Genomic DNA, 26,113 nt, shown 5'->3' with positions numbered 1-26,113 from the left:
TTCCGAATATTGATCTTTAACATACAGTATGTTATTTTACCATCTCCCCAAGATACAGGGATATGAATGGGCAGGCTTAAAACTACTTCAAAGAAGTAAATGCAAAACCACCAGACTTTTTGAGGCCTTGTGTCTGAGTTGTTTTATGGCAGGCTTTAGATGGGGATTTGCATGACTGAATGCTCCTCCATTTAAAAACAAAACAAAACAAAACAAAACAAAACCCTCCACACAGAATACTGTTGTGTCAGAGACCTAATCCGCACTCAACATTAAAATAAAAACATTTAAAATGAACTATCATTTCTTTGTGGTATACAAGCCTTTTTAAATTTCCCTGCTCCTGCGTCATGCACAAGAGGAAGCAAGTCACATGAACCGAGCCTTACAGTTCATTTCCTCTACACAAACCATTAGCCAATGTTGGTTCCGACTTACTGCTCATGGTTTGTTTGGAGGAGACAAACCAGGTCACATCAAGTCAAACTCTGGCTTCGTTTTCTCCTCTGCAAAGCGCAGTCCAGAAAGAACTCATGGATGTGAATCCATGTCTTATTTCAAACTGTGGTTTACCATTGTGATCAAATGCAGCCAGAGAGAAGCAAGGTTAGAAGCCTTCACTCGGGTATAGTTTGGCTGCACCTAAGAGGGCTGTTGGATTTTTAAAATATTTTTTTCTTTTTTGCACAAAGGGACATTCAGTTATGCATTCCCTGAACCTGCAGTCTAAAATGGTACTATCCAGACACTGGCCGGAGTTATGGAAGAACCATAGACCAGACCCATTGAAATCCATAGGCATGACTAGTTTAGGTCCACTGATTTCTAAAGGGCCTACTCTTGAGCAGCTTAGTTGAAGACAACCCTGGGTTTTGAAATACTTAAGTTCTTGAATCTTGTCTGCCACACAATAGCTTTCATTTTCCAGTGGTAAAAGGATTCCCATCCCTATTTGAATTTGCTTACGTTTGGATGTTGTGCTTTAAATGGATTTGATAGTCACCCTTTCATCTTCCATTTCAATGGTTCTTCTCGGAGCTGAAAAAGTTAAGGAGCTGGTTCCCTGTGCAGTCGTCAGCAGAGCAGCTTCTAGGGTCTCTGAGGCAGTCAGACATGATGTCTTTGGGCTCCCTTAGAAACACCACCAGGACAGTGATGTTGTCACTGGATCCACTTTCCTTTGCGGCCGCCACCAGCCTCTCCGCAGTCTTGAGGCCGTCCCCTTTGTTTTGCATTAAGTGCTCTAGAACATGGTCCACCACCTCAAATGGCTGGATGGTGTCAAAGAATCCGTCGCAAGCGAGAAGCACATAATCATCGGCACCAGTTAGCTCAAACGATGCACTATCTGCACAGCCAGAGATATAAGGCTTTTGGAGTGGGTCGCCTGAAAAAGCAAGCAGGAGAGAAGGAAGTAAATTACCATACGAGGTACAAAATCCCAACTGCCCCATTCCCTTTTCTGAGCCGTCAACCTTTGCCTCTGTTTAAGGCGAAGCTCTAAATCAGGGTTTCCCAAACTTGGGTTTCCAACTGCTGTTGGACTACAACTCCCATCAACCCTAACTAGCAGGGCCAGTGGTCAAGGATTATGGGAAATGCAGTCCAAAAACGGCTGGAGACACAAGTTTGGGAAACATTGCTCTAAACCAGGGGTGCCCAAACTTTTTTCAAAGAGGGCCAGATTTGATGAAATGAACAGGCGTGAGGGCCGACCAATGTTGTTGGCCCCCAAGACAGACTTTTATACATGCCTGCTTTAAACCAAGGGTGGGTGATCTGCATGCCAAGCCAACCTTTGCAACCTGACAAGGCCTTCCCACAGCTGAGGAGAAAACATTGCAAACTGCAGTGCAGGGACAGTGATCTTGTGTATATTTATTTCATTCCAGGTATCTGTATACTACTTAATATTCAGAATTGCTGAGTGGTGTACTCATAAAGTTAAAAACCACACGAAGATGAAGCAGAATTAAAAATCATTCAAACAAATAAGAAGCTGGCGGGGTGTGTGTGTGTTAATCTTCCCACCCCGCCCCACCCCAGGTCTGCTAGCACTTCTGATCCAATGAAGGGCACTTCTCTGCACTTCTCTATTTTAATGGGAAGGTAGTCAGATAAGGCGGTGGTTCGAATCCCCGCGACAGGGTGAGCTCCCGTTGCTCAGTCCCTGCTCCTGCCAACCTAGCAGTTTGAAAGCATGTCAAAGTGCAAGTAGATAAATAGGTACCGCTCCGGCAGAAAGGTAAATGGCGTTTCTGTGCACTGCTCTGGTTCACCATGCTGGCACATGACCTGGTCATGCTGGCCACATGACCCGGAAGCTGTACACCGGTTCCCTCGGCCAATAAAGCGAGATGAGCGCCACAACCCCAGAGTCATCCGCAACTGGACCTAACAGTCAGGGGTCCTTCTACCTTTACCTTTAGTCAGATAGGGAGAGTCATCTTTGTGCATCTATCTCTCCATTCAAACCTTCTCCTTAGCACACCAAACAGGTAATGGACTGGAAGAAGCATAATTTATTCTTGCTAGGATGGAAAGAAGTCTGCTCTGCTCTTCCCCAGCAGAGAAGGCACTGGAAAGCAGGGGTTTGGCTGTCTATCTCAAGTGCAGTCATTGCTTTGAAAGAGTTGTCTGTCTCTGTGTGTGATCAAATGTGGTGCATGAAAAAAAGAGCGTGCGTACATTTGCATGCACCCCAGTCATGCCACAGGCATCCACCCACAGGCCTCTTGGGGAAGAAATTGTTGCTGTAAAGGTCTTCAAAAATCCCATTGCAGGCAGGTGGTGAACCAGGACTACAGGGCTAGAACTGAAGGTTTTCAATGGATAAGTGAAAAATCTTGTTGATCTTCCCAAAGGGTTTTATTTTCTTTTTTCTTTTTTAAAAAAAGCTTCCCTTGAAATCCTCAAATGTTCTGCCTAAGCAGGAACTTGCAGATTTTGCCTTGATTTACATTTGCTTTAATTTAACTCCTTTTGGGGTGGGGGGAGAGAAGCATAGGAACACAGCATGTCTTGAAGGAGTTCCTGTAATGAACAACGTCAGCCAAGATGGTGCAGGGAGAATGAGGACCAATATTTTTGTGCCCTTTTCTTTGTTTTTCTTTACTTAAAAAGAGAGTCTGGACGCCTCTGACTCCCCACTTCCAACAGCCTTCCTTGTGTCAGGCAGTAAGACGGATGGGAACTTCTGACCAACCCCCAGTCTAACAGGAAGAGACTTTAGGCCCCGCCTTCCTGGTTCCCCTACCTCACTGTCAAATGCCTCCCTATCTCCGAATTATGGGAGAACCATAATTTGCGATAACTACAGTTTAGAATCCTAGCCGTTGTTGAAGCTCCTGAAGATGCAAACTGTGGATTAGAACTGCTTGTCTGGTTTTGTTTTCCCTCCTCTCGGCACACTGTTTCATAAGCTCCTAAGCTCTCTCTCGTCTCCATGGTGCAGCAGCTTCGAAGGCAGAGCAACAGCAGTAACTATGCATTCTTAATTCAGGAATCGCGCCAAGCCAAACTTAGCACTAACCATGGTTTGCAAATCTGTGTCAAACCATAGGTTCCAACTTTGGTATTGCAAACCAGGCGTTGTCAGTTCACGCAAAGCTTCCTTAGCCGTGGTTTGGCATGGTGTCTTAAATGAGCCCCAGAATGCGGCTGCAGTCCTCCAGCTCATTATTCTGTTTTCCAGGGCTCTTCTCAATGCAGTGATATGAATGTTGCAGCAAATGGTTCTTCCTCTTCACACACAGTTGGAGTCTGAAAACTCTGAGTCTTGCTTTGCTGTAGGCAGCGTCATGTCTAATGTCTAATACTGGCAAGGGAGTAGATTTTCACCAGTGAGCTACTGATGAAACAAACACACCCACGTGCATATAGAATTATTTTAAATGTTAAAACCCATTATTTTGCCTTTCTGTCCCCCAACCCCCACAAGAAGGTTAAACACGTAAAATATGCAACTACTTGTAAAAGCAGTTAATCAAAATTAAGGAACGCTTCTATGAATTAATTTGGAAATGCCTCTGGTTTGTTTCCCCTTCTGGATTTTTTTGTTTTTCTTGGAAGCTTTGGTACTTTGCTGCTTAGAATCATAAAATTGCAGGGTTGGAAAGTAACCCCAAGGATCATCTAGTCCAACCCCCAGCAATGCCATCATGTCCCGTCCCACCCCATCATAATCTTAGTAAAGACACATCCTACAATTGAAGAGAAAAGTAAAAAAGGACTTCTGCCCTAAAGTTTAGAGAAAGGTGTGTTAGTTGGATGACAAAGAAAGATCAGTGCAGTGTAGTTTAGTGGTTAGGCATGGGTAGGCAAACTAAGCCCTGGGGGCCGGATCAGGCCCAATCGCCTTCTCAATCTGGCCCGTGGACAGTCCAGGAATCAGCGTGTTTTTACATGAGTAGAATGTGTGTTTTTATTTAAAACGCACCTCTGGGTTATTTGTGGGGCCTGCCTGGTGATTTTTCATGAGCAGAATGTGTGTTTTTATTTAAAACGCACCTCTGGGTTATTTGTGGGGCCTGCCTGCTGTTTTTACATGAGTAGAATGTGTGTTTTATTTAAAACGCACCTCTGGGTTATTTGTGGGGCCTGCCTGCTGTTTTTACATGAGTAGAATGTGTGTTTTATTTAAAATGCATCTCTGGGTTATTTGTGGGGCCTGCCTGCTGTTTTTACATGAGTAGAATGTGTGTTTTATTTAAAACGCACCTCTGGGTTATTTGTGGGGCCTGCCTGCTGTTTTTACATGAGTAGAATGTGTGTTTTATTTAAAACGCACCTCTGGGTTATTTGTGGGGCCTGCCTGCTGTTTTTACATGAGTAGAATGTGTGTTTTATTTAAAATGCATCTCTGGGTTATTTGTGGGGCCTGCCTGCTGTTTTTACATGAGTAGAATGTGTGTTTTATTTAAAATGCATCTCTGGGTTATTTGTGGGGCCTGCCTGCTGTTTTTACATGAGTAGAATGTGTGTTTTATTTAAAACGCACCTCTGGGTTATTTGTGGGGCCTGCCTGCTGTTTTTACATGAGTAGAATGTGTGTTTTATTTAAAACGCACCTCTGGGTTATTTGTGGGGCCTGCCTGCTGTTTTTACATGAGCAGAATGTGTGTTTTATTTAAAATGCATCTCTGGGTTATTTGTGGGGCCTGCCTGCTGTTTTTACATGAGTAGAATGTGTGTTTTATTTAAAATGCATCTCTGGGTTATTTGTGGGGCCTGCCTGCTGTTTTTACATGAGTAGAATGTGTGTTTTATTTAAAATGCATCTCTGGGTTATTTGTGGGGCCTGCCTGCTGTTTTTACATGAGTAGAATGTGTGTTTTATTTAAAATGCATCTCTGGGTTATTTGTGGGGCCTGCCTGCTGTTTTTACATGAGTAGAATGTGTGTTTTATTTAAAACGCACCTCTGGGTTATTTGTGGGGCCTGCCTGCTGTTTTTACATGAGCAGAATGTGTGTTTTATTTAAAATGCATCTCTGGGTTATTTGTGGGGCCTGCCTGCTGTTTTTACATGAGTAGAATGTGTGTTTTATTTAAAACGCACCTCTGGGTTATTTGTGGGGCCTGCCTGCTGTTTTTACATGAGCAGAATGTGTGTTTTATTTAAAATGCATTTCTGGGTTATTTGTGGGGCCTGCCTGCTGTTTTTACATGAGTAGAATGTGTGTTTTATTTAAAATGCATCTCTGGGTTATTTGTGGGGCCTGCCTGCTGTTTTTACATGAGTAGAATGTGTGTTTTATTTAAAACGCACCTCTGGGTTATTTGTGGGGCCTGCCTGCTGTTTTTACATGAGTAGAATGTGTGTTTTTATTTAAAACGCACCTCTGGGTTATTTGTGGGGCCTGCCTGGTGATTTTTCATGAGCAGAATGTGTGTTTTTATTTAAAACGCACCTCTGGGTTATTTGTGGGGCCTGCCTGCTGTTTTTACATGAGTAGAATGTGTGTTTTATTTAAAACGCACCTCTGGGTTATTTGTGGGGCCTGCCTGCTGTTTTTACATGAGTAGAATGTGTGTTTTATTTAAAATGCATCTCTGGGTTATTTGTGGGGCCTGCCTGCTGTTTTTACATGAGTAGAATGTGTGTTTTATTTAAAACGCACCTCTGGGTTATTTGTGGGGCCTGCCTGCTGTTTTTACATGAGTAGAATGTGTGTTTTATTTAAAACGCACCTCTGGGTTATTTGTGGGGCCTGCCTGCTGTTTTTACATGAGTAGAATGTGTGTTTTATTTAAAATGCATCTCTGGGTTATTTGTGGGGCCTGCCTGCTGTTTTTACATGAGTAGAATGTGTGTTTTATTTAAAATGCATCTCTGGGTTATTTGTGGGGCCTGCCTGCTGTTTTTACATGAGTAGAATGTGTGTTTTATTTAAAACGCACCTCTGGGTTATTTGTGGGGCCTGCCTGCTGTTTTTACATGAGTAGAATGTGTGTTTTATTTAAAACGCACCTCTGGGTTATTTGTGGGGCCTGCCTGCTGTTTTTACATGAGCAGAATGTGTGTTTTATTTAAAATGCATCTCTGGGTTATTTGTGGGGCCTGCCTGCTGTTTTTACATGAGTAGAATGTGTGTTTTATTTAAAACGCACCTCTGGGTTATTTGTGGGGCCTGCCTGCTGTTTTTACATGAGCAGAATGTGTGTTTTATTTAAAATGCATCTCTGGGTTATTTGTGGGGCCTGCCTGCTGTTTTTACATGAGTAGAATGTGTGTTTTATTTAAAATGCATCTCTGGGTTATTTGTGGGGCCTGCCTGCTGTTTTTACATGAGTAGAATGTGTGTTTTATTTAAAATGCATCTCTGGGTTATTTGTGGGGCCTGCCTGCTGTTTTTACATGAGTAGAATGTGTGTTTTATTTAAAACGCACCTCTGGGTTATTTGTGGGGCCTGCCTGCTGTTTTTACATGAGTAGAATGTGTGTTTTATTTAAAATGCATCTCTGGGTTATTTGTGGGGCCTGCCTGCTGTTTTTACATGAGTAGAATGTGTGTTTTATTTAAAACGCACCTCTGGGTTATTCGTGGGGCCTGCCTGCTGTTTTTACATGAGTAGAATGTGTGTTTTTATTTAAAATGCATCTCTGGGTTATTTGTGGGGCCTGCCTGGTGATTTTTGATGAGTAGAATGTGTGTTTTATTTAAAACGCACCTCTGGGTTATTTGTGGGGCCTGCCTGCTGTTTTTACATGAGTAGAATGTGTGTTTTATTTAAAACGCACCTCTGGGTTATTTGTGGGGCCTGCCTGGTGATTTTTCATGAGCAGAATGTGTGTTTTTATTTAAAACGCACCTCTGGGTTATTTGTGGGGCCTGCCTGGTGATTTTTGATGAGTAGAATGTGTGTTTTATTTAAAATGAATCTCTGGGTTATTTGTGGGGCCTGCCTGGTGATTTTTGATGAGTAGAATGTGTGTTTTATTTAAAATGCATCTCTGGGTTATTTGTGGGGCCTGCCTGCTGTTTTTACATGAGTAGAATGTGTGTTTTATTTAAAATGCATCTCTGGGTTATTTGTGGGGCCTGCCTGGTGATTTTTGATGAGTAGAATGTGTGTTTTATTTAAAATGAATCTCTGGGTTATTTGTGGGGCCTGCCTGGTGATTTTTGATGAGTAGAAAGTGTGTTTTATTTAAAATGCATCTCTGGGTTATTTGTGGGGCCTGCCTGCTGTTTTTACATGAGTAGAATGTGTGTTTTATTTAAAATGCATCTCTGGGTTATTTGTGGGGCCTGCCTGCTGTTTTTACATGAGTAGAATGTGTGTTTTATTTAAAACGCACCTCTGGGTTATTTGTGGGGCCTGCCTGCTGTTTTTACATGAGTAGAATGTGTGTTTTATTTAAAACGCACCTCTGGGTTATTTGTGGGGCCTGCCTGCTGTTTTTACATGAGTAGAATGTGTGTTTTATTTAAAACGCACCTCTGGGTTATTTGTGGGGCCTGCCTGCTGTTTTTACATGAGCAGAATGTGTGTTTTATTTAAAACGCACCTCTGGGTTATTTGTGGGGCCTGCCTGCTGTTTTTACATGAGCAGAATGTGTGTTTTATTTAAAATGCATCTCTGGGTTATTTGTTGGGCATTCCCCCCCCCCAATATAGTCCAGCCCCCCACAAGGTCTGAGGGACAGTGGACCGGACCCCTGCTGGAAAAGTTTGCTGAGCCCTGGCTTAGAGTGTCAGACCAGGAGCTGGGAAGCTGGGGTTCAAATCCCCACTCAGCCACGAAGCTGACCACGAGCTGACTACTTCACAGGGTTGTTGTGAGGGTAAAATGGGGAGGGGGAGAACCATGGATGACACTCTCAGTTCCATGGAGGAAAAAGTGGGATATAACTGTAAAAATAAAATAGAAGAAGAAGAAGAAGAGTTTGGATTTGATACCCTGCCTTTCACTCCCTTTAAGGAGTCTCAAAGCGGCTAACATTCTCCTTTCCCTTCCTCCCCCACAACAAACACTCTGTGAGGTGAGTGGGGCTGAGAGACTTCAGAGAAGTGTGACTGGCCCAAGGTCACCCAGCAGCTGCATGTGGAGGAGCGGGGAATCGAACCCGGTTCACCAGATTACGAGGCTACCGCTCTTAACCACTACACCACACTGGCTCTCATATATAATAATATATAATTAGAGCACGGTGGGGAGGGCTGGGTGATATATCGCCCCAAAGCAGTTTGAAGTCGATATCGTGATATCAGTTTCATAATTTTTTACCTGGCAATATATCGTGAATCATGATGTGTGTTAGGGTTGGCTTCCAACAGAGTGACATATCACCAAGCTAAACATTCTGATATACCAATATACTATGATGTCTGAAATAAGGACATAATCATGTGAAAGTGAACGGGTTAATGTCCCAGAAACTACTACGTAGGGATCTAAAACTGATACGATTTTACTGTACCTATAACAGATTGTTGCAACTGTTATTTTATAGGACAGAGCAATAGGGAATCACAAGAGAAGTGATGATTGGCTTCACGGTTTTCCCCTCATCATATATATATATATATATATATATATATATATATATATATCGATACTGATACACACACACACACACACACACACACACATCGCCATGCTGAATGTTATGAAACTGTTACCATGATATGGACTTCAAACCAGTTTTTTTATTCTATATCGCTACATTGCCCAGCCCTAATGTGTGTGTGCTATGCAAAAATAACAATGTGGGGAAAACTGTGAAGCCAGCCAATGCCTCTCTACATAGTTCCATCCCGATTTCAGACATCGTGATGTATCGTGATATTGAGTAGGGTGATATATACCACAATGTTGAAAACCAGATACCACCCAGCCCTAATGGCGGGTCACTTTTGGGAGACCATCCCAAAACTGTGGTGCCTGCTGCTTCACATGTACAGTGGTACCTTGGGTTATAGATGCTTCAGGTTACATATGCTTCAGGTTACAGACTCCCCTAACCCAGAAATATTACCTCGGGTTAAGAACTTTGCTTCAGGATGAGAACAGAAATCGTGCTCCGGCGGCGCGGTAGCAGCAGGAAGCCCCATTAGCTAAAGTGGTGCTTCAGGTTAAGAACAGTTTCAGGTTAAGAACGGACCTCTGGAATGAATTAAGTACTTAACCTGAGATATCACTGTAGTTTCCTCATAGAGCTACAATTCCCAGAACGGACCTCCAGAACGAATTAAGTACTTAACATGAGGTACCACTGTAGTCTTGGGACGCGGGTGGCGCTGTGGGTTAAACCACAGAGCCTAGGACTTGCCGACCAGAAGGTTGGCGGTTCAAATCCCCGTGACGGGGTGAGCTCCCATTGCTGGGTCCCTGCTCCTGCCAACCTAGCAGTTCGAAAGCACATCAAAGTGCAAGTAGATAAATAGGTACCGCTCTGGCGGGAAGGTAAACGGCGTTTCCGTGCACTGCTGTGGTTCACCAGAAGCGGCTTAGTCATGCTGGCCACATGACGGCTCCCTCGGCCAATATAGCGAGATGAACGCCGCAACCCCAGAGTCGGTCACGACTGGACCTAATGGTGGGCGTCCCTTTACCTTTACCACTGTAGTCTTATTCCCAGGAGCACAGAGCAGGGCTTTCAGACGACTCACGGAAGGAGGCAGTTCACATGGCAGAAACAGGCAGCACTCAGCATGATAATCAACATTTATAAAAAACTGACCTAGGATATTTATTTATTTTTTTAAAAAAAACATTTTTATATTACATTTGGCCCTAAAAAAGCTCCCCCCCCCCCCAGCATTTTGCCAAAAGTTATCGAGTGAAGAGGGGAAACGATCCATGACTTCTCAATAGCAGTGCATGATTGGGCCATTTCAGGAGGCACAACTATAATAATAAAATAGTTTTACAGATGCTTCGAGGAAGGAGCTGGAAGAGCAGTGTGCACTGTCAGGTTTGTGTGTTACTATGGCAATGTACCACATGGAACAATTATTAATGTAGGTGCAATAACGGCAGCAATTCAGTCCAAGGTTAGAAAAATGCTGCAGTGTCTGTTGGTAAGAAAAAAAACCCCAAATGGCCTTGTGCAGTTAGGATATGGCTGCTTTTGTCTTGTTCGTTACAGATTTCCACAAAAGCCTTGCAGTATCAAACTATTCCCTGTGTGTGTGCTACTTGTGAAGTTTCTAGCTGTCAAGGCTGTGCTTTGAAATAACTCCCAAACTGATGCAGAACGCAAAGTTGTGAATGGCGGTAGAACAAACAACAGCCGCCCCATCACACTTACATGCTGACAATATTTCATTAGAGCTAAATATGGTAAATGAACACATTAGGGCTGATGTTCTTCAAGGACATGGCTTACCGATAGCTCTGGAAACAGCCAGGGTTCCATTGACACGCCAGCAGTCCATGTAGATAAGGCAACCTCCTAAGGCTTCTATGCGTTCTCTCTCATCCTAAATAAACAACAACAACGAAAGCTCACTAAATCTATAGGTGTAGGTGTGACAGGCACAGGAAGCACAGTACCAACCAGTCTAGGGATGTAAGGAGGCAGCAATTTCTATCCTGCCCTGTGTTCATTGCAATCAGCCCTGTTTCCATTCTACTGCAGATCAGCTTCCGCTAAAAACTTCTTTTAAATTTGTATGCTATTTTATTACTTATTAAATTTCTATACAGTGGTACCTCGGGTTACATACGCTTCAGGTTACACACTCCACGAAGCCAGAAATAGTGCTTCAGGTTAAGAACTTTGCTTTAGGATAAGAACAGAAATTGGGCTCCGGCAGCACGGCGGCAGCAGGAGGCCCCATTAGCTAAAGTGGTGCTTCAGGTTAAGAACAGTTTCAGGTTAAGCACGGACTTCCAGAACGAATTAAGTACTTAACCCGAGGTACCACTGTACCGTCCTTCATCGTAGGATCACAGGCCGGCTGCAATATAATACCATAGTACTATAACAATAACCCTGTCCACTTAATTCTGCACCAGCTGAAGTTTCCGAACAGTCTTCACGGGCAGCCCCACATACAACATGTTGCAGTAATCTAACTTAGAGGTTACCACAGCATAGATGACATCAGTTAGGCTATCCCTATCCAGATACGGCTGCAACTGGGTCACCAACCAAAGTTAAGGGAAGGCACTCCATGCCACTGAGTCCACCTGAGCCTCAAGCAACAGCAATGGATCCAGAAGTAACCCCGGGCTGCAGATCTCCTTTTTCAGAGGGAGTGTAACCCTAACAAGAGCATGCAATCTTCCATCCATCCAGCCTAGGAAACCGCCCACTAAGTCTTACCTGGAATGAGCTTCAGATTATTGGCTCTCATCCAATCCATTATTATTAATCTCACTATTATTAATCTCACTCTTATTTTGGCGTGGTCCCTTTTAACTTACAAAATAACTGGTATGTTTGGATTTAGAGGGAATGATGATGATGATGATAATTTATTACTTATATCCTGCCCATCTAGCCAGGCCTCCCCAGCTACTCTGGGTGGCTCCCAACACAATATTAAAAACACGATAAAACATCAAACATTAAAAACTTCCCTAAACAGGGCTGCCTTCAGATGTCTTCTAAACATCAGGTGGTTGTTTATTTCCTTGACATCTGATGGGAGGGTTCCCTGTAGCCTCACTTCTCGCAGTGAGGAAACCGCCAGAAGGCCCTTGGAGCTGGACCTCAGTGCCTGGGCAGAATGATGGAGGTGGGGATGCTCCCTCAGGTATACTGGGCCGAGGCCGTTTAGGGCTATCTCCTTTCCCTTCCTCGCCCACAACCAACACTCTGTGAGGTGAGTGAGGCTGAGAGACTTCAGAGAAGTGTGACTAGCCCAAGGTCACCCAGCAGCTGCATGTGGAGGAGCGGAGATGCGAACCCGGTTCACCAGATTACGAGTCCACCACTCATAACCACTACACCACACTGGTGTACATACACAAGAGGCCAAGAGCTTTGTGGGGTAAACTCAAAGAAGCAGTAGTTACCTCTCTCTCTGGCTTGTGAGGTTCCATCAGGGTTATAGCTTTCCCTTGCTGGACTAGCATTACCTGTGAGTCGCCAAGCCAAGCTATATGTAACTTGTTCCCAACAATCAAGGCAGCCACACCTGTGCTACCGTTGCGCAGCTTCTGTATAGTTTGGAGAGAGAGAGAGAGAGAGAGAGAGAGAAGGGGGAGGGAATGTTATAAAGAGCCTTTAAAAGGATGAAATGTAACTGTGTGGGGAGAATTGGTGCTCATTATTTAACCGTGCATCAAAGATCATAGAAACTCTGTTAGCGATGTAAAAAGCATTAGAGTGATTTCACACTAGCCTTTTGTTGCTATTGTTGTGATGACTTCTATCCGGTTGTTCAAAACATGTCAAGAAATAAAATGCAACTACAGTGGTGCCTCGCAAGACGAAATTAATCCGTTCCGCGAGTCTCTTCGTCTTGCGGTTTTTTCATCTTGCGAAGCACGGCTATTAGCGGCTTAAAGAAAAAGGAAACAAACTCGCAAGAACTCGCAAGACGTTTCGTCTTGCGAAGCAAGCCCATAGGGAAATTCGTCTTGCGAAGCAACTCAAAAAACGCAAAACCCTTTCGTCTAGCGAGTTTTTCGTCTTGCGAGGCATTCGTCTTGCGGGGCACCACTGTAGTTACTGTGTGCCTGGATGACTCTAGGTGACTTCTCCCAGAGTGCTGGGAGAATTATTGCGTACTCCAGATGACTTCTCCCAGCAGTTTCATGTAGATGACAACAAGCATGGGGGGGGGGGCACGAGGGAAGAACAGAACTCTGAGACATGCTGTAGGCCGATAAATGTTTTGCTACCATCTTCTGAGATTGGTTATCCAAGAAGGAATGCAGCCACTGTTAACGCTGCTCCTCTGAGGAGTCCCATCCCAGACAACCGATCCAGAGGGACAGCATGGTCAATGAAATCAAAAGCTGTTGAGAGATCCAGAAAGACCCCAACATTCATCAACGCTGGCCTAAATTAAACCTTTCATCTCCTCTGATTTGTGGACACCCAGTCCTCCCCCAGTGTAAGGCACTAATCTGGGCAACCAAGGCTGTTTTTGCCCCAATTTTGAGCCTAAACCCAGACTGGAAAGGTTCCAAATTACCTGTATCATCCGACACCACTCATGTATTCAAAAACTATTGCAACAGAAGATGCTCCTAAAGATCTTGGTTTGTTTCTATTCAATACAGTGCTGGCAGTAATACCCTGTTCAATAAGTGCTTTCAAACATCTATTACCATCAGCCACCGCAGTGGTCAACGTGAGAAGGTACAATCAGATAGAGAGATCTAGTGCTTGCATTAACATAAATTATAAGCATTAAATATTAAAACAAACAAACAAGAGGTTTGCAGTGTATTCTCAGAACAATGTTGTGGGCTTTATTCATCAAGCGGGGGTTGGGGTGGGGGTGGCCCACTCAGGAATATACCAATCCCCTCTCTCTGAACGATCAGGTTTAATTGAAAAAGCAAAGTCTGTCGCACTTTTCAGCTGGAACAAAGTGTGCCGGCTCACTAAGCAGTAAAGCTGTTCCTGTTTTCCTGTGTTCTGATCAAGGAGGGTAAAGGCAGAATTCCCAGAGCGGTTGAGCAATCAATCCCTCTTCCAGGGAACTCTTGGAATTGTAGGTCTGTAAGGCAGAGAAAGGGACACGGGTGGCGCTGTGGGCAGTGGCGTAGCGTGGGGGGTGCAGGGGGGGCCGGCCGCACCGGGCGCAACATCTGGGGGGGGGGGCGACTCGAGTGCTCGAGTGCTAAAATCCACGGGTTAGGGGGCGCAAATTACTTGCCTTGCCCCGGGTGCTGACAACCCACGCTACGCCACTGGCTGTGGGTTAAACCACAGAGCCTAGGACTTGCCGTTCAGAAGGTTGGTGGTTCGAATCCCCGCAAGGGGTGAGCTCCCGTTGCTCAGTCCCTGCTCCTGCCAACCTAGCAGTTCGAAAGCATGTCAAAGTGCAAGTAGATAAATAGGTACCGCTCTGGCGGAAAGGTAAACGGCGTTTCCGTGCGCTGCTCTGGTTCGCCAGAAGCGGCTTAGTCATGCTGGCCACATGACCTGGAAGCTGTACGCTGGCTCCCTCGGCCAATAAAGTGAGATGAGCGCCGCAACCCCAGAGTCGGCCACGACTGGACCTAATGATCAGGGGTCCCTTTACCTTTACTTTACCTAAGGCAAAGAAAGGCCTCCGAACAACTCTCAGCACCTACTGTTCGCAGATTCTTTGGGGGATGCCATGACTGCTTAAAGTGGCACGACACTGCTTTAAATGGATAGTACAGATGGGGAAAGACAGAACTGTCGTCACAGAAAGAGAGAGGGAATTCTAGCCACATGGGGACAGTAGAGGAGAATGGTTGGAGTAATTAATGAGAAGAGATTTTTGGTGGCTGATCCTGGTATAGTGAGAAGAGTGAAGATCATGGACAGGGATACACACACACACACACACACACACACACACACACATACACACCGTGTTATTTCTAGTGTTTTAACTTTGTAGATCTGTTTTGTGAGAACCACCCAGAGGACACTTTATATAGGTCAATAGATGCATGTCAAAAAAACCAAAATAAAATATATTGGAAGGAAAGCTACTATTCTGTCTAGTAAGGTAAAAGGTAAAGCCGACCCCTAGATGGTTAAGTCCAGTCAAAGGTGACTATGAGATGCAGCGTTCATCTCGCTTCAGGCCAAGGGAGCTGGCATTTGTCTGCAGAAGCTTTCCAGGTCATGTGGCCAGCAAGACTAAACCACTTCTGGCACAACGGAACACCGTGGTGAAAACCAGAACACATGGAAACGCCATTTAACTTCCCGTCACAGCAGTACCTATTTATCTACTTGCACTGGTGTGCTTTCGAAGTGCTAGGTTGGCAGGAGCTGGGACAGAGCAACGGGAGCTCACCCCGTTGCACGGATTCGAACCACTGACCTTCCCATCAGCAAGCCTGAGAGGCTTAGTTGTTTAGACCACAGTGCCACCTGCTCCCTAGTACTAACTGCCAGTCTGGCCTCAGGAAAGTTCTGGGCATTTCGTGGTTCAATGATTGTGCTTAGGGATTGTCCCTCTATGTGCATAGGGAGTGTCAAATGGTAGTTGATTAACCTTCGCAAATGCCCACCTTGTTTCTAAAGAGGTCAATTAGAGGTCTGGATTATGCTTCAAGGTTCTAAAAAGTGCTCTATTTAGTTGCAAACCAATGCAGTTTTGATTTTTTAAAGTAAACAGTTCGTATACATGCTTGTTCAGAAAGTATACAAATTGCATAGCTGGAAAACAGGTTTTTAAAAGCAGTTCCCCCCTTGCTATTTAAATGACTTTGATTTGCAACCTGTCCATTTCAGCATTATTTTGGAATGGCTGGCCCACCAAATCACCTTGTAATCTACATTACAATGCTATACGAGTTTCCTTACTTAATCTCTCTCACACTATGCGCCCATTCAAACAAGAGAAACTACCTTGCTTATAGCTCAGGTTCCCAATTTACCTGAATTAGAAAGAAGGAATCGGCTACAGCAGCCTAGTCCCAGATGCAGTTTCTCCTAGTTCTTGGCATATGTACTGCAGCCCATCATTTCCTGGATCCTTGCATGAGTGACAGTGAACAGAAAGTAACCTGGATGAACCTACTGGTCTTAAAAAAAAAATGGCTACCCCTCTGGAAAGACCCCAACATCCATCAACGTTGGCCTAAATTAAACCTTTCACCTCCTCTGATTTGTGGACAATGATTCTTAGGCAAAAGTCTATTAAGTGAACCAATAAATTATTTACCTGGGATTTTCTGCAACGCTACAGAAAAGCCAATTACCAAGAGGACACATTTCTCAGCACTCAGCTTCGCTGTACTCACTCCTCTGGCGAGCCAACAATCTACAATTACTGCAGTACTCGCCTCTCTCCACTCACCTCTCTCCTGGCTTTAGCAAGGAACATTTCATCTGTTTTCTGGAAAGATTCCCTCAAGGCCTCCACCGGGTTTTTCAGAAGGTCTTTGTGATGTGCCACATTTACGTGCAAGTGAGCAGCTGCATAGTTAGCCGCATCTATTCCTCCATGACCATCAAACACAGCGAAGTACGCCCGGTCCACGTCATCCTTCCGGAGGCAAGGACATGCAAAGAGAAGGCAAAGATAATTTTTTACCACATGTGACTTCTTCTGTGAATGTATCGGAATGGCCCTACTGGGCTGAATATTTTTTTCAGTGATAATTTCATTGCTATATCTCCCCCTGCTCCATAAAACTCTTGTGAGGTTTTTCTACACTCAAGAGGCATATAATTTTTTAATGAAACAAAAAAATAATAAGTAGAAAAATAACCAATACGGGGGACCTAGAAGCCAAAGCATAAACAGTAACAAGACCCAGGATAAATAATTCCAATACAACAGGTGTGCTATTTTGCTGTGCAACAGGTTGCTCAAATCTATTGTGAAATGAAATCAGCAGCGACCTGCTTTCGGATTTTTTTACGCAGCAACCTTCTGCTGGTGCAAAACATTTGGCCAGTGGAACAGGTATACCACTAAATGACGTTCATTTAGCTGCACTACATTGGCTACAACCCACTGTCTTGCACAGGACATGTACCTAGAGCTGCCTTTTCATCTCTTAAGCAATTTTCCTGAACCCCACTCCCCAAATCACCATAGTTAGAACTAGTCCAGGGGGTGGGGGGTGGAGCAAGGATTTTCAAGACTCAGATTAATATATTTATTATGTCAGAACAATAACTTAGTTTTGAGATTAGTGTGCTCAACCAATGCTTATTCTATAACAGATTCCTCAAAGAACTTGGTGTGAACTCTGTCGTGATCTTCATCCAACTTCCAGCAACTTTACCTAATATGCACATTTTCGCAATTTCCTCTAAAATTGAGTGTTTTTGTCTAATATATGCATCTTCATTGACACTTGACCCCAGCATATATGTTTTTGTGAACGTTATTTGGATGGGAAACTGCACTGTAAAACTCAGAGAAGGTTCAAATTTTCTGTGCTTTGGTTCTTGTAGTGCTTCCAAAAGTGTGAATTAAACTGAACTTCTGCCCCTTCCCTATCTGTGAGTACCTGGTCTCTCTCACAGTTGTGCAGTTACATCATTTTAAACCCTGGACTTTATTATTATTATTATTATTATTATTATTATTATTATACCCCGCCCATCTAGCTGGGTTTCCCCAGCCACTCTGGGCGGCTCCCAACAGAATATTAAAAACCCAATAAAACATCAAACATTAAAAACTGCCTTCAGATGTCTTCTAAAAGTCGTATAGTTGTTTATTTCCTTGACATCTGATGGGAGGGCGTTCCACAGGGCGGGTGCCACCACTGAGAAGACCCTCGGAGCTGGTTCTCAGTGATGGGGGTGGAGACACTCCTGCAGGTAATGGTGTTGTGGGGGCACTGCCCTATTTCAGAGAATCTATAGAATTGGTAGTTTTGGAAGGTACCCCAATGGTCATTGATCCAACCCCCTGAAATGCAGGATGATAGCTGGTCATCTAACTCCTGCTTCAAAACCTCCAAGGAAGGAGAGTCTACCTTTCGTGGAATAGGTTTCAAAAATAGACCATTAAACAATGGTTGAAACGGAAGCCACAGTGGAAGGCTACTTTTTCCAACAGACTGATCTGAAGCATTATTATGAAAGTTTAGATGGTAACATGTATTAATTCACTTATTTCAAAATGCGCTATGCCAGCCCTGCTGTATCCTCTCCCCCTAGCTTATTCCTCCTGAGTGGCTCTCTGCACTTCTGTCCTGACGCCACCAGTGTTCTCTCACCTGAGCCCTAGAAACGTACCGTCAAGCCAAACAGCTGATTAAATTCTGGGAGGGAAACATGCCTGTCCTCCATTTTCCGGCGGGTATTACGGGTTGCATGGATGGAAACTTGGAGGTAGCGATGAAGCGGCTTCGGAGGCGGAGGCGGCTGCTTCTGCCACTTGCAGCAAACGTCCCAGAGTTTGTTAAAGAAACAGCGTTGCAAAGGGCCTCCATCCAGCACTGAAAATAAAATGAGAGAGAAGTCATCTTAGGGGGCTTACATTGAATCATTTGGCTTTCTCCTTCAACCTGCCACTGATTGAGGTTTTTCTCATCTGTTTACAGTGGAACCTCGGGTTACATACGCTTCAGGTTACAGACTCCGCTAACCCAGAAATAGTACCTCGGGTTAAGAACTTTGCTTCAGGATGAGAACAGAAATTGTGCTCCGGCGGCGCGGTGGCAGCGGGAGGCCCCATTAGCTAAAGTGGTGCTTCAGGTTAAGAACAGTTTCAGGTTAAGAACGGGCCTCCAGAATGAATTAAGTACTTAACCCGAGGTACCACTGTACTTACCTAAGATACTGCACGATTTTAATAAAACAACCATAATGGTGTTAAAGGCTGTTCCACTCTTCTCATTAAGGACTGATTACGGCTGTGTTAGGGTCACAGGTGGCACTGTGGGTTAAACCACAGAGCCTAGGACTTGCCGATCAGAAGGTCAGCGGTTCGAATCCCCGCAATGGGGTGAGCTCCCGTTGCTCGGTCCCTCCTGCCAACCTAGCAGTTCGAAAGCACGTCAAAGTGCAAGTAGATAAATAGGTACCGCTCCGGCGGGAAGGCAAACAGCATTTCCGTGCGCTGCTCTGATTCACCAGAAGCGGCTTAGTCCTGCTGGCCACATGACCCGGAAGCTGTACGCCGGCACCCTTGGCCAATAAAGCGAGATGAGCGCCGCAACCCCAGAGTTGGCCACGACTGGACCTAATGGTCAGGGGACCCTTTACCTTTTTAAGGTTGTGTTGCTCAGCGTAGGAGACAGGGAAGGCTCGTCCCGTTTTGCTACCTGAGACAGAACGGAAATTGCCGCCTTCTGCCCCCACCCACACTGGCAGAGTCGGGGCAAGAGTCAGGGCATTCCACAAAGTATTGCTGCTTGGCTTCTCTGCCCCGGGGGCACTCTGGTGGCGGCGGAAACTGTGAGGTACGTGGAGTGCCATCTCTTGCACCTGTGCTGCCTGAGGTGGGCATTTCACTCCAACCTCATGTTTCACAAAGAAATTATGATATAATTGTGTGATACAAAAACTTTGCTTCTTGCTGTTCATTTCCCCAAGGTGTTGGTTGTTTAGAACAGGGCAATACCACAGTATCAGAGGGAGAAAACAGACAACCAAGTTCCCTCTGCAGGATGAGACTAGCTGCCATTGGCCTTCTCCCCTCCTGGACCTGCCTCCTTAAAAGTAAACATTTCACTGGACATAACTTCGTTACGTATTAATATGAACGTGCTGGTGCCAGAACTTGTTTATTTTGCTTTTCTCCCTTCTCATTCGTTTTGCCTTATTGTATCCTGTCTCAGATCACAGGCAGAGAACCTGTGGCCATCCACATGTTGCCGGACTGCAACTCCTCCTCATCCCTTACCAATATTGACAATGCTGGCTGGGACTAATGAGAGCATCAGTCCAGTAACACCTGGAGGGCCACAGGTTCTCTGCCTGTGATCTATGCACCTTTTGGCTAATGCTCATAGCACCACATTCAATAAGAAACCATTAACCGCTCCCCACCTCCAACCAGTGTGTACCAATTTGTCGTTTGTTTGCTTGCTTGCTTGTTTAAAAAAAATATGTGCATATTTGTTTTCAGATGCTGAGCACACTTATGTTAATACTGCAGCATTGGAACACTCCATAAATGCTTTTCAAAAGAAGAACTTGGAAAAATGTCAGCAAGCTATGCTGCCCCCTAAAGCAACTCCTCAGCATTTCGTTAAGTTTTTAAGGTATGCCCCCCCCCCCCCGGTGCTTGATCCATTGTCTCCATTATGAAAGGAAAAAGTATCGCACGAGTGCCAGCTAATCCTAGTACCAACTACTGTTTTATTTTGTGTCCCCTGCTCCCTGAAAGGCAGGGCTGGCCGACCCACCCATGAGGCAAGGTGAGGCGACGGCCTCAGGCGGCAGGATCCGCAGGGGCAGCAGCAGATCCTGCTGTAGATCTTTATTCCCTTTGCATTCCTGATGCAGATCTTCACTCACCCCTTCTTTCCTGGCAGGGAGGGGCTTGGCGTTTCGTGGTTCGCCTCAGATGCCAAAATGTCTTGGGCCAGCCCTGCTACCTGACAACCCAATCTTCCTAGGCGCAGCTTGAAACCTGCCTAGCACCTTGCTAGCAGAGCCTTGTCCAATTGTCTGCCACCACCTCCCACATTCCATCTGAAGTCTGACTAAACAAAAGACGACAGGGCTTTAGCATCAGCCAACATTACTCCTCCCTGCCGGCTTTGCTTGACATCTGATGGATTTTTGATTATTATTTTTTAAACTTACGGACTGATATGGTTACTTTTGATTTTGAATACCAATGCCAATAATAATAATATCTTTATATACAAAAGTACAGGTAGAGCAGGCAACATGATGATAAAGATAAAAGCACACAGGCAGTCCCTAGTAGGGATGGAGGGATCTGTCAATTTTAGTTCTCGTAGCTTCTCGTTTCTCCCACTCTGAAATTCAGTTCTCGACATTTCTGCAGCAATTTGCATTTTTTTAAAAAATGATAATTCTTCAGCACTGTAGTACAAACTTCTTCTAAGAATCATTTTTTTTAATGCAGTTTTGACCACATTTTTCCAAGCAATTTGTCCTACCGTATTGCATTATGGCTTGCTATTTTCATAAAAATATAAAAATGAATATATTATGTGCATTCCCACCTAATATATTCATTTTTATGACCATTTCACCCTAATATATGCATTTTTGTAGACGTTGTTCTGTTGGAGGATTGCACTGCAAAATTAAAGTAAGTGTGGATTTTGAAGGATGGCTGTGTTTTGGTCCTCAATATTGTTTCAAGAATTGCAAATTTGACAGATTTGGCTTCAAAGGCAAGTTGAGTCACGTTTCTGTCCCATCCTCAGTACCAACACAGCATCTCGAAATCTAAACTGCTTGTACAGCAACTGTGACCCAGACTAGATGGAAGAATACTTTGCATAACAATGTGGCTAACAACTGTATCCAATGGTAACTCAGGCATAAACCACCAACAGTCAAGTTATTTCAGGTATTTCCCACTGGTTTTAATAGAAGAGAACAAAACTGTGCTTAACTTGGAGGGGCTGGATTTCCATTTTACTGTATGTCACTTCAGGTGTTTTGCAGAAGTGACAGATGGGCTTTATTAAAGTGAATTCTATTTATTACACGTTTCCTGCTGTAAAACAAATTTTGCTTCTGGAAAGGTATTCTGCGGCATAGCAAGCCTGTTTCCTTTTCTGTTTAGTTATAGAACCGCAGATCTAAGTGAGAACTATTGCTTTTTTGCACTGATTCCTAAACCAAGAGGGACTATTCCGAAGATTTATACATTAAGGCTGCCATTTTACACACATTTACATGAGAACAAGCCATATTGAATTCAGTGGGGTTTACTTTGGAGAATAAATATGCTTAGTTGGCACTATATTTGCACTGTAAAGCAGGAAACATAGCAATGCGCACCTTAAATAATAAGCACATATTTAGGGATGGTAACAGGTTCAGTCCTTGTGCAGGGACCTTACCAATTCAGCTTCCTGCAGGAAACAATTTGTGTGAAATTGAAAACCATGGACCCACATGTCAACAGGGCGGTTTGAAAACTAGTATTTTCTTTGAAAAAAGAAAGCTTTAATTTTCATTGGGGGCACATACAAATATCTCACCACATGCAGTTACATTAGGATAAGAAAAGGTACAGGGAAAATCCCTTTCTTGCTATGATATGCCATAATCTACAGTGGTACCTCGGGTTAAGTACTTAATTCGTTCTGGAGGTCTGTTCTTAACCTGAAACTGTTCTTAACCTGAAGCACCACTTTAGCTAATGGGGCCTCCTGCTACCGCTGCGCCGCTGGAGCACGATTTCTGTTCTAATCCTGAAGCAAAGTTCTTAACCCGAGGTACTATTTCTGGGTTAGCAGAGTCTGTAACCTGAAGCGTATGTAACTTGAAGTGTATGTAACCCGAGGTACCACTGTATTGATCCAGCTCAACTCCCTGGTTGCCACAGCTCATAAGGAAAGCATCTTCTATGCATGCATAAAGTCCCAGATTCAATCCTTGGTACGTCCAGAAAGAGAGGGGAACTACCCTCAGTTGGAGTTGTGGGTTCAAGCCCCATGTTGCACAAAAGATTCTTGCACCGCAGGGGGTTGGACCAAATGACCCTTGTGGTCCCTTCAGACTCTACATTTCTATGATTCTACCCCGTTTTGAAATCCTGGAGAGATGCTACCAGTTAGTGTCAACAATACTGAACCAGATGGACCAATGGTCTGACACAATAGGCAGCCTCCCATGTTTCAGGCCGATTTGTAAATATGCCCTGTTTGGTGACAGGCTTTGGAGGCGTGGAGTTAAGAACTATTTCCAACTTTCTCTCCATGTGATCTTATCACTTGCTTGAGGATCCCCAACAGCTGTTTGCCAAATGTAAACAAGCTTCTCTTGATGTGACACCTTTATCTTTATGGCTCATTCAGCCCCCCTCCCTTTTTTAAAAAATTAGGTGTTTTTTTAACCAACTTCTGCTGGTAACTCATTCTATATGGAACATTATTGGGAGGAACCTTTTTTTTTGCCAGTAATCAAGTTATTTCTGAATTTCAGGGGAAAGGACGATTACATCCAACCTGACCAGCTTAATATTGGCTGCTTACAAATTGCTACGAGACACTGAGCCAGGCTTTGTGGTGCTGGGAGCTTGTTCCTGCCTTCTGATTTGCTGGTTCTACTATGCCGGTTAAGTACCAACAGAGTATGTGCACTTTGTTTTTAAAAAATAAGAATCCCTGCCCAGGAAGTAAGCAAGAAGCACACAAGTCTGGCCACTGTAAAATCTCAGCACAGTTTTCTAGTTTTGTGCAAATCTGAGGGATCAAACAAATATAAGACTATACTCTTCCATTCAGAAATTTTTCAGAAAAAGAGCAAGGCCAGAAAAGAAATGAAAGCACTGAGGAAGCTCGTCAAAGTGCAAGTAGATAAATAGGTACCGCTCTGGCGGGAAGGTAAACGGCATTTCCGTGCGCTGCTCTGGTTCACCAGAAGAGGCTTAGTCATGCTGGCCACATGACCCGGAAGCTGTACACCGGCTCCCTCGGCCAATGAAGCGAGATGAGCGCCGCAACCCCAGAGTCGGTCACGACTGGACCTAATGGTCAGGGGTCCCTTTACCCTTTAAAGTCACAGTAAATGCAATATGTTGCTCTCTCTGTCATTAAATGACATGCAGTTTTCATAATCCCCAACAGATGGAGCCAACTTATTACTTCACTTTGATTCAGATGAAACAGTTACCCAACAGATTGCTTGAGGAGAGGAACTGAATTGTACGTAGGATTTGGCAAGATCATCGCATTATATACTACTTTTAGATCCCATCCTTCTCCAAAAAGCTCAGGGTGGAATGCTTGCCCCACCTTCTTATTTCATCCTCACAACAGGCCAGTGATGTAGGCTAGTTTGAGAGATGGGGAGTCACCCAATATCTGCAAGTAAACTTCATGGCTGATTAGGGAACACCATATAACCTGGATATATTGCCCCTCAACAGATAAAAGCAAAACAAACCAAATAATAAAAAAGGTCTAGAACAATTTAAAACGCAAGGAACAATAAAATCAAACTGACAACCACTGGATTGTTGTGAAGGCAACTGAGGTTTGAGTGGAGAAAATAAAGTTGTAGCAAACAGAGAAAACCAGAGCAAGATTGGAGTTTTCAGCCAAGAAAGGTGCCATGTGCACTATGGGAGGGGAACGTTAAGACACAGAAATGCTGGGCACCTCCATCATTATGTACTCCCCAAAGCACTCTACATGGGGCATCTCTCGATCTTGGTCTGGAAACTGCAGTTAGTGCAGAATGCTGCAGAACGGTTGCCAGGAGGAGTGAGAGTCCCCTAGCATATCACACCTGTGCTCAAAGATTTGCCCTGGCTGCTAGTTCAATCCCAGGCTGAACTCAAGGTATATGGAGTATAAAGAGCCTATTGGTATACAAAGCCTGCAACAACTTGGGACCAGTTTTCTTAAGGGATTGCCTTGCCCCACGTGTGCCGACTTGGAGCTACAGAACTGCAAGTGCCATGCAATGCCCATTCTGCATTTGCAAAGAGTTGTTCCTTTAAGGTGGCAGCACCTGTATTCTGGAACTAAACATTAGGCAGGTGCCACCACTGTTTTTTTCTTTTTTCTGCTGAAAATGTTCCTGTTTCAGTGGGCATATCCAGACACATGATTCTGTTACATGTTTCACCAGTTTAAAAATATTTAGTGTGCATTTTTAAAGTTTCAGCTGCATTCTTGCACCTTGGCCTTGACTCACCTCCCTACTGCTCCTGGGGCTATTTATGTCCCTCTACTTTCTGGGAACCTCCCCAGCCTCCTTCTCCATGTTCTGGGTGCTGTCTGCCATAATTCTGGCCACCTTGCCAAACAGTAAAAAATCAACCCAGCCCAAATTTGCTGTAACGTTTTTTGCAACAACCCTGGAAAAACTGCAGACATTCTCAACAACATCCTTCACTGGAGGATGAACACCCAAGCAGGGAGAAGAGAGAGAGATGGGGTTTTGTGAAACCACAGTTCGACTCCCTACTCCATGGATAGGCAAACGGATCCGGCCCAATCGCCTTCTAAATCCGGCCTGGGAACCAGCGTGTTTTTACATGAGTAGAATGTGTGTTTTTATTTAAAATGCATCTCTGGGTTATTTGTGGGGCATAGGAATTCGTGGTTTTTTTTTTCTTTTCCAAAATATAGTCCGGCCCCCCACAAGGTCTGAGGGACAGTGGACCAGCCCCCTGCTGAAAAAGTTTGCTGGTCCCTGGGGCCCTACTCAGTCAGGAAGCTCAGTGGGTGACCTTGGGCAATTTGCTTCCTCTCAGCCGGATCTATCTCACAGGGTTGTTCTGTCTATAAATGGGGTGAGGAGAGGAGAAGAGAGAACCACACACGTGGTCTCGAGCTCCTAGGAGGAAAGGTGGGATATAAACTTTGCATGAGTGATGTAAAACAAGAACTGGCATCCCCTTGAAAACCGAAGGAACAGAGAAGTCTAAGAGTAGGAGGGGGAAGAGGGAGGGATCAAAGGCTTCGTGCTCGGCTTACAGAACAGATGGTAATGTTGGTGACAGATACAAAGAGTAGCTGGAGAGAGGAATGGTTAGGAGGGAAAGCGAGAGGCTCGGTTATTATAGAGCTGAGTAATAATAATAAGTGGCTATGATTGCTTCAAGACAGTTTAGGTACATGTGGGTTTATGTCTGCACGGCAGTCTTAGCCGCATCGTTGTCAATTTCATCCACCACCACATTCTAGCGAAGAAAAGGAGGAAGGGCGTTTTTGCTTTTTCATTCACGCTTGCGTGACATAAAGCCACATCCTTCCGCAACAGTAAGCAACACTCTATTTAACTGCCCCCAAATAGGATATTAAAGCCAACTAGGAAGATCAAATCTTGGGCGACATTACAGGAAATGTATCATTAATAGGCATGTGTATAGCATTTTAGTCTGTCAGGTGATTTGCAATTTTTACTGTATGAAAC

The 26,113-nt window shown here is 44.3% G+C and overlaps 1 protein-coding gene across 1 annotated transcript in view; it reads right to left on the bottom strand.

Annotated features, from left to right (window-relative positions):
- Window positions 1-791: 791 nt before the first annotated feature.
- The window catches only part of PPM1F (protein phosphatase, Mg2+/Mn2+ dependent 1F), a 45,572-nt gene continuing 20,250 nt past the window's right edge, over window positions 792-26,113 (bottom strand). The window contains exons 3-7 of the mRNA XM_080985202.1: window positions 18,323-18,525; window positions 16,422-16,610; window positions 12,475-12,618; window positions 10,838-10,931; window positions 792-1,387 (exon numbers count right to left, since the gene is read on the bottom strand). Coding sequence (XP_080841328.1) covers window positions 1,020-1,387; window positions 10,838-10,931; window positions 12,475-12,618; window positions 16,422-16,610; window positions 18,323-18,525 — 998 coding nt within the window. The 3' untranslated portion in view covers window positions 792-1,019. The remainder of the gene's footprint in view (window positions 1,388-10,837; window positions 10,932-12,474; window positions 12,619-16,421; window positions 16,611-18,322; window positions 18,526-26,113) is intronic.

This window comes from Podarcis pityusensis, assembly GCF_964106645.2.
Source record: "Podarcis pityusensis genome assembly, chromosome: 16".
NCBI lineage: Eukaryota > Metazoa > Chordata > Lepidosauria > Squamata > Lacertidae > Podarcis > Podarcis pityusensis.
Note: the sequence above shows the minus strand (reverse complement) of the source record. Positions and strands in the feature narration are given on the sequence as shown.